Source organism: Heterodontus francisci, chromosome 27, assembly GCF_036365525.1.
Source record: "Heterodontus francisci isolate sHetFra1 chromosome 27, sHetFra1.hap1, whole genome shotgun sequence".
Lineage (NCBI taxonomy): Eukaryota > Metazoa > Chordata > Chondrichthyes > Heterodontiformes > Heterodontidae > Heterodontus > Heterodontus francisci.
In genome coordinates, this window is record NC_090397.1 from 4258502 (window position 1) to 4267472 (window position 8971).

Consider the following 8971-nt stretch of genomic DNA (forward strand, 5'->3'; position numbering starts at 1 on the left):
GTAATCATTCTATAATTCGAAGAGCAGTTGCCCCTCCCCTTCCTCCCTCCTGGCCCAGTCATTTAGCTTGTCAATGTTTTGCCATACATTCTGTGTTGGGGAACTGTTGCCCATCAGGACCTCAGAAATACAGCAATGGAAAGATTTTGCATAAATGCTTAAATATGTCACTGGCAGGAGACAGGCACAAGTTCTGTATTTCAGTCAGGCTGAGCCACAGCTGCTTTTCGCAAATTTGCTTTGCTTGGCTGCCCTTCAGTTTCTCGAATATATACGAAGTTTGAGGGTGAATGAATGCCTCAGGCTCTCGTCTTTTCTGTACCGAACCCCTCCGGTTCCTTCCCTGATGGAACAATTCAGTTCAGAATTCCATTGCATACATTAAGTAGTATCTTGAAATCTATGAGCCAACCTAATTTGTTGTTCTGTTCAATTGTGTGTGTGGTTCTTCAATTATTGCAGGTGTTGCCTACATTCTGAAACTGTTGGATCAGTATCAGGAATTTGACTCGTTACACTGGTTTCAGTCAGTGAGAGAAAAATATATGAAAGAAAAGAATGCAGTTGTCAAGCAGCAAAATATCCAGTCAACTAACCAAGATGAAAAGCTCATGCAAACGATGAATCTAACCCAGAAAAGATTGGACATTTATTTACAGGTACAGTACTGCTTCCTGTTGACTGCAAATAGTCTGATGTTCTGTCCTGTCACTTCACTCTGACAGTACTGCAGCAGCAACTCTGAGGTGAAAATGAAAGTCCAGCTTGATTTGACTAATCCAAACACCGTGTGCTTGTGGCTAGTATATTCAGATGTGAATTTTATGACTGTAATTTATAATAAAAAAATGCCTGAAATATTTACATCAGAAAACACAACTAAAAAGCTTTGGTGAATGCAATCTCATCTACTTGCTGGCCAAATAATTTGCCAACATCACAGCCGACCACACGTGTCGCCCTGGCGGCCCCACCCGCATACTACCAGTTAGAATTAATACAAAGAGGAAGATAAAAAGATAGGGCGGCACAGTGGCGCAGTGGTTAGCACCGCAGTCTCACAGCTCCAGGGACCCGGGTTCGATTCCGGGTACTGCCTGTGTGGAGTTTGCAAGTTCTCCCTGTGTCTGCGTGGGTTTTCTCCGGGTGCTCCGGTTTCCTCCCACAAGCCAAAAAGACTTGCAGGTTGATAGGTAAATTGGCCATTATAAATTGTCACTAGTATAGGTAGGTGGTAGGGAAATATAGGGACAGGTGGGGATGTTTGGTAGGAATATGGGATTAGTGTAGGATTAGTATAAATGGGTGGTTGATGTTCGGCACAGACTCGGTGGGCCAAAGGGCCTGTTTCAGTGCTGTATCTCTAATCTAATCTAAAAGTTAAATGATCCTTCACTACTTTTGTAGGCAGCATTTTTAGAAATGAGTTAAACTATTAAATAGGAAGAATTTGCATTTATTACAGCTCCTCATATCCCTCAGGACATCCCTAAGTGGATTAGTTTAGAAGTGTTATATTTATTGGACTTTGCAAGACTCAAACAGCAAATGCATGACCAGACAGTCAGTCTGCTAGTTGGGGGTGGATGTTGTTTAGTATGTCAGAAGAAGTCCCTGCTCTTCAGATAGTGCCATGGAACCCTTCCATCCACCTTGACAGGCAGACAGGGCCTTGGTTTAACATGCTATCCAAAAGTTGGTAACTGTACCAATTTGGCACTGCCTCAGTAGTGCACTGAAAAGTTGGCCCGGATTATGTGCTTCCATGGAACTGGACTGGAGTTTTCAATCTTCTGAATTCCGTTAAGAGTGCTACCAACTGAGCCAAACTTAGCACAGGAATAGAACTGGCATGGCTGCTAAAACAGATTGCTCCCATTCGTTATAAACCAGTAAGCTGGTAAATGCAGTTGCAGGAATTTGAACTTAGCTGTCTACTGACTACATTTCAACAGCTTCTTGGTTTATAATGAACGGGAGCAATCAGTTTGCTTGTATCTTATAAACACTTCTCAAAGACACAGGCTCCAAATAAATCTTTAATATTTGTGAAATAAGAGCAAAATACTGTGGATGCTGGAACTCAAATGAGAACGGAAAGTGCCGAAAATACTCAGCAAGTCTGGCAGCATCTGTGTGGAGAGAAGCAGAGTTAACATTTCACGTCAGTGACCCTTCATCAGAAGTTTCTGGTGAAAGGTCATTGACCTGAAATATTGAGTCTGTTTCTCTCTACACAGATGCTGCCAGACCTGCTGAGTATTTCTGACACTTTCTGTTCTCAGTTAATATTTGTGATCCTATTAATGCAGGAGGTTCCATTAATCTTTGCTCTGTGGGTGAGGATAGTATAACTACTCTATTTGGAAGAATAAAAAAAAAGTTTTATTAAGTGTTAGATACAATTGAAGAAAACTCATTCATGGATCCAACTTGCTGTTGTGTAGCTCGAACTTCTGTAACATAAGTCAGCACACTGGCTGACCAGTTAATGGGGCAGGAGAAAGTCTTGCTGGTTGTATGATGTTGATTGTACTGGTTTCTTTGTGTTCAGGAGTTTGAGCTGCTGTATTTCTCACTGAGCAGTGCCAGGATTTTCTTCCGAGGAGATCAGTCTGCAGCTGAAGAAAGTCAGGAGAGAAAGGAGAGGGAAGGCAAGTGTTCAATGTTAAAGTATTTCTGGATAATGATCCATCAAGACACCAGTTGTACATTGGTCTAGGTCATGTAACTGATATACTGCACTACTGTACAGCTGTAATACTTTCAGTGAAAGCTGGACCATTAACAAAGCAGTCAGGAATATTGTCTTTGTGATCTTTCCTTTTAAAGTACAAAGACACTAATGCAATTTAGAAAAATCACATTGTATTAAAAAGAAAATATTACCACTGCCTCCCCAGAGATTGGGAATTTGCCGCATTCACTTAAGTGCAAGTAACTTGCTAGCATGACCACTGTTATGCAACTCCCAAACCCGGGAGCACTGAGCCCAGTGCAGCATGTCTGCTGATGTTCTGGCTGAGATCAGCAGAGATGGCGGGTCATAAGCTATTGGGTAAGTACAGCCTGCTGTGGGGAGACATCAGGAACATTTCTTGTTGACTTCACATGGTGGATGTTATTTGTGGTTGTGCTAGAACAGGAAGCATTGTACTATTGCTGCAGGTAAGACCAGGAGAATAATTGATTAGGCGGATCAGTTATATTCAGAGATGGATTTTAGGACAAGCTGTTAAGGGAAATGATTGAGATGGTGGCCTTTGAGTAAGTTCAAACTTTGAATTCCCACTGAAGTATTCTGTCTCATTGTGTTACTGCATCAGTAACCTGTCCATGGGTCAGCCAGTGAAAAATCCTCATATGCACTTTTCTCTTTCAAATGGATGGGGCTGAAACTTTGACACTCGGTGTAGTGGTCCTGGCTTATTTCACAACTGAAAGCATTGCTGTAATTTTTGTTCGAACTATAAGTACCTGTAACATGCGCTGATTGTTCAGCCCCAGATTCCCCACAACCCTTTCACCAACTGTCCTTGATGCACACACTTCAACTTAAATTCCAGCGGGAATGGTTAAAAAAGTGTTGCCTGGGGACTCGACAGCTTTTCAACCAGTGTCGGGGGTGGAGGGGAATCTGGAACCAATGGTCTGGGGTGATGGGTGTGGAGCCAGAGCCAGTGGTGGGGGTGGGGTGGGGGAGAGGAATCCAGAGCAGATGTCTGGGGTGGGAGGAGAGTGAGTGTGACGGCAGAGCCAGTGGTCGGGGCTGGGGGTGGTGGAAGTGTGGAGCCAGTGTCCGGGTTGGGGGGGTTGCAGGGGAGGGGGGGTGGGGAGGGAGTGTTTATTTTAATTTTATTAGAGATGCAGCACTGAAACAGGCCCTTCGGCCCACCGAGTCTGTGCCAACCAACAACCACCCATTTATACTAATCCTACATTAATCCCATATTCTCTACCACATCCCCACCATTCTCCTGCCACCTACCTATACTAGGGGCAATTTATAATAACCAATTTACCTATCAACCTGCAAGTCTTCGGCTGTGGGAGGAAACCGGAGCACCCAGCGGAAACTCACTCAGTCACAGGGAGGACTTGCAAACTCCGCACAGGCAGCACCCAGAACTGAACCTGGGTCAGTGGAGCTGTGAGGCTGCGGTGCTAGCCACTGTGCCGCCCTGTTCTGGAGTTAGTCAGCAGTGGGGGGAGCCAGGGTTTTGTAGAGGCAAAAAGTGTCTTTGAAACTTAGAGCCCCTACAAATCTGCCATCATTACCCCTTTCCTCAAAGCAACAACCTTTGACCCAGTGCTTTTGCAAACTACCGTCCCATCTCCAACCTCCCTTTTCCTCTCAAGTTCTTAAACATGTTGCCTCCCAAATCTGTTCCCATCTTTCCTGGAACTCTGTTTGAATTCCTCCAATTAGGTTTCTATCCGTGCCTCAGTACCGAAATAGCTCTTATCAAAGACACAAATGACATCCTATGTGACTGTGACAAAGGTAAACTTTCCCTTTTCATCCTTTTCAGCCTGTCTGTAGCCTTTGACACGGTTGACCACACCAACCTCCTCCAATACCTCTCCAGCATCGTCCAGCTGGCTGGGACTGCTCTCACTTGATTCCATTCTTATTTATTTGATTGTAGCCAGAGAATCATCTGTAATGGCTTTTCTTCCTGCTCTCTCACTGTTGCCTCTATTGTTCCCCAAGGATCTATCCTTGGCTCCCTCCTGTTTCTCGTCTACATGCTGCCCTCAGAGATATCATCTGAAAACAGAGCAAATGTGTGGAAACTGAATTGACAACACCCAGCTCTATCTCACCACCACCCCCCTTGACCCCTCCACTGTCTCTAAATTATCAGACTGCTTATCCAACATCCAGTACTGATGGGCAGAATTTTTTCGGAACTAAATATTGGGGAGACTGAAGCTCTCCTGGCCGGACTCCATCTTCCACTTCATAAACCTAACCTCATCTAAAATCCTGCTGCCTGTGTCTCTCCAAAATAACTCCCAAATTGAAAACAGATTGTGCCACACATTCAGATACATATTGTCTGAATGGATCAAAGGTTGGAAAATTCCAGTAAAGAGGTGTCCTGTTTTTTTTTAAAAAGCTAGCATTCAACAAAAATGGTGCAGTGGCCCAGGCCCTAACCTCTTGAAACCTCTCTACCTTCTTCCCCCATTAAGATGTTTCTTAAAACCTATCTCTTTGACCAAGCACTTGATCATCTGCCTTATGCAGCTGAGTGACAATTTTAGTTCAGAAACGCTGTTGTGAAGCACCTTGGGATGTTTTGCTGCATTAAAGGTGCTTTATAAATGTATGTTATTTTCCCCAAACACTCTTTGTGTCATCTGCTTGGTCAGGTTATACCTATGACTAACACATAAAGGGAGTAGACTTGGCACTGTAAAGAAATGTCACCTAAATTACAGGGTGCATTCTGTTCAAGTGACATACTACTTATTTTCTAGTTCTGTATAATTTGGGGTGAAAGTAATGTTAATGTCACATAGTCGCAATATTAGCTTGATATGTTTTCTTCCTGATCCTGACAAAACCTGGAACGTTTTTCTTTCTCCAGATGAAGTGGCCAAATCGAGCAATGACGACTCATTAAACAATCTGTCATCAGACTCGAGTATGAAATGATGTCATGGTACCATATTCAAAGAAACCTGTTACCATCTGACTGTATTTCTCTCTACACCTCTTATTCCCTTGCTCACTCCTTTGTTTCTTGCATTGTTTGCTTCATGTAGCTTTTGTAGCTCATTTATAATTTTATGTGGCTTGTTTCTTGTGCTTGAAACTTTGACTGGGTTATTGTATATTTTGCAGTGTTGGACTCTCTCAGAATTTGAATCTATTTACTAGTGTCCTGGTTTCTGAGTGTGACAGAGCTCCATTTAGGGTGAAGAGAAGCCAGCAGATTTCCTTTTTGGTTTTCCTTTTGACAAGTCTAATCTGTTCGGTCTCAGTTGAGCTTTGTTTTGCACAACAGAAAACTAGGGTTGAAATTTAACTGAATGGAATAGTGCTCATGTAGTGAAACAATGGGATAGCAAAGCTCTAACTGTTCTGCAAAGCACACTCCGAATCAAAGCATTGACAAACGAAGCTAATGCTCCAAATTATGTGATTGTCGGGCAGAGAGTGTCTTAAAAATGTAACAGTTGTAATTCCTGATGCCCTTTATCCAGTTGGGGAAATATCCATTGTGTGGGGTCAGGGCTTACAGCACAGCGATTTATAACAACTCCCCCTTATCCATTTGGACAGGGGATCAGGGCTACAAAGTGATTATAAAACTTTCAGTATTTAAAACCTGGTCATTTTGGGGTTTTATATTAATTTCTGGTTTTCGTTTGTGCTGTGCTTCAGTCTGAACTCGACAGGCACCTAATCTGTTTGCTTCAAGCAGTCTCTCATGAAGTAACAGCTCCCCCCATTTCAATGCAGAAGTGAAATCTTAATTCTACGAAACAGTATACAAATGTACAAATTTACATATTTTAGAATTATCTAAAATCTGCTAAAAGTTCTCAGTTGAATAAATCATAGCTCATTTAAGAATAGAAGTGTTTGATATAACTCTTATTAAATTGCACTTAAGTATTTGACAAAACCTGCTGTATGTAAATATTTAATTGCAAGCCACCTGGTATAAAATGTAACTTTGTGATGTTTGCCAGTTTCTAAGCACTAAGTTTGTAATACTCAGGAATATTGGACCAAACAAAACAGTTTGTTCAGTTTCAAATATGTTTTGCTTATTTCACAGTAAAGAGCATCAAAATGTGAAACTATAATTTCAATCTTGTGAATCTTTAAGCACAATACAAGCTCCTTTCTGTGCCCCTTTACTCTATATTAAATCTACTGGTATGAAAGTAAGTGGCATCTTCAGCTTGTGTCTGTGTATATGGCTGTCCTAGAGGAGAGATTGAGTAGACTGGACCTATATTCACAGGAGTTCAGAAGAATGAGGGGTGATTTAATTGAAGCATCTAAAATTCTTGAGGTTTTCCTGGCCCGGAGGGTATAGAATTTGGGATCATAGTTTCAGAATAAGGGGTTGGCCATTTAGAAGAAATTTCTTAATTCAGAGGGTTGTGAATCATCGGAATTCTCTACTGCTGAGATCTGTGAATGTTCAAGGCATTGAGTATATTAAAGACAGAGATTGATAGATTTTTGGGTACTAAGGGAATTGTGGGAAAGTGGAGGCGATGTTTAAGTTCAGTCATGATATTGAATGGTGGAGCAGACTCCTGCTCAAATTTCATATGTACATATATACACTTAGGCACTACAAATCCTTCCATACCTCAGATTTTGATATTGAACTGTATCCTTGAACTTGAATCATTCTTGGGTAAATGTTCTGCTGCCAATTCTGACCTTGAAGTATCTTAGTTCAACAAATGTAATAGTTGTTTGGTTGTACAGAACTTGAGTATTGCTGAAAATGAGACATGCTGTCAAAGCTTTTCGTCTTGCACTCATCTGGACAATCTACAAGAATACGAACGTAAGGGAAAGCAACAACTTCATAACTATAAGAGAGTGCTAATTGGTTGGCAAGAGAGGGAGGCGATGGTGTAGTGGTAATGTCACTAGACTAGTGTTCCAGCGGCCTAGGCATATGCTCTGAGGACATGGGTTCAATTCCCACCACAGCAGATGGTGAAATTTAAATTCAATTAATAAAATATGGATTTTTTAAAAAAACCTAGTCTAATAGCAACCATGAAACCATTGCCAATTGTTGTAAAAACCCATCTGGTTCACTAATGTCCTCTAAGAAAGGAAATCTGTCCTTACCTGGTCTGGCCTACATGTGACTCCAGACCCACAGCAATGTGGTTGAATCTTCACTGCCCTCTGAAATGGCTTAGCAAGCCACTCAGTTGTCAAGGGCAATTCGGGATGGGTGACAAATACTTTATATATAAAAAAAATTCATTCATGGGGTGTGGGCGTTGCTGGCTAGGCCAGCATTTATTGCCCATCCCTAATTGCCTTTGAGAAGGTAGTGGTGAGCTGCCTTCTTGAACCGCTGCAGGCCCTATGGGGTAAGTACACCCACTGTGCTTTTAGGAAGGGAGTTCCAGGATTTTGACCCAGCGACAGCAAAGGAGCAGCGATATAGTTCCAAGTCAGGGTGGTGTGTGACTAGGAGGGGAACTTGAGGTGCTGTTCCCATGCATTTGCTGCCCTTCTAGGTGGTAGAGGTCACTGGGTTTGGAAGGTGCTGTCTAAGGAGCCTTGGTGAGTTGCTGCAGTGCACCTTGTAGACGGTACACACTGCTGCCACTGAGAGTCAGTGGTGGAGGGAGTGACTGTTAAAGGTTGTGGCTGGGGGGTGCTAATCAAGCGGGCTGCTTTGTCCTGGATGGTGTCGAGCTTCTTGAGTGTTGGAACTGCACCCATCCAGGCAAGTGGAGAGTATTCCATCACACTCCTGACTTGTGCCTTGCAGATGGTGGACAGGCTTTGGGGAGTCGGAAGGTGAGTTACTCACTGCAGGATTCCTGGCCTCTGACTTGCTCTTGTAGCCACGGTATTTATATGGCTACTCCAGTTTCTGGTCAATGGTAACCCCCCAGAATGTTGATAGTGGGGGAATTAAGCAATCGTCACGCCATTGACTGTCAAGGGGAGATGGTTAGATTCTTGTTGGAGAGGGTCGCCATTTAAAAGCCCAAACCTGGATATTGTCCAGGTCTTGCTGTATTTCTGCACAGAATGCTTCAGTATCTGAGGAGTCACGAATGGTGCTGAACATTGTGCAATCATCAGCGAACATCCCCACTTCTGACCTTATGATTGAAGGAAGGTCCATTGATGAAGCAGCTGAAGATAGTTGGGCCTAGGACACTACTCTAAGGAACTCCTGCAGTGATGTCCTGGAGCTGATTGACCTCCAACAACCACAATCATCTTCCTTTGTGC

The 8971-nt window shown here is 42.9% G+C and overlaps 1 protein-coding gene across 1 annotated transcript in view; it reads left to right on the top strand.

Annotated features, from left to right (window-relative positions):
* washc4 (WASH complex subunit 4) overlaps nt 1–6922 on the top strand; it is a 128757-nt gene extending 121835 nt beyond the window's left edge. Inside the window, exons 33-35 of the mRNA XM_068059384.1 lie at nt 463–659; nt 2555–2654; nt 5598–6922. Of these exons, the coding sequence (XP_067915485.1) occupies nt 463–659; nt 2555–2654; nt 5598–5665 (365 nt within the window). The 3' untranslated portion in view covers nt 5666–6922. The remainder of the gene's footprint in view (nt 1–462; nt 660–2554; nt 2655–5597) is intronic.
* Nucleotides 6923–8971: the final 2049 nt, after the last annotated feature.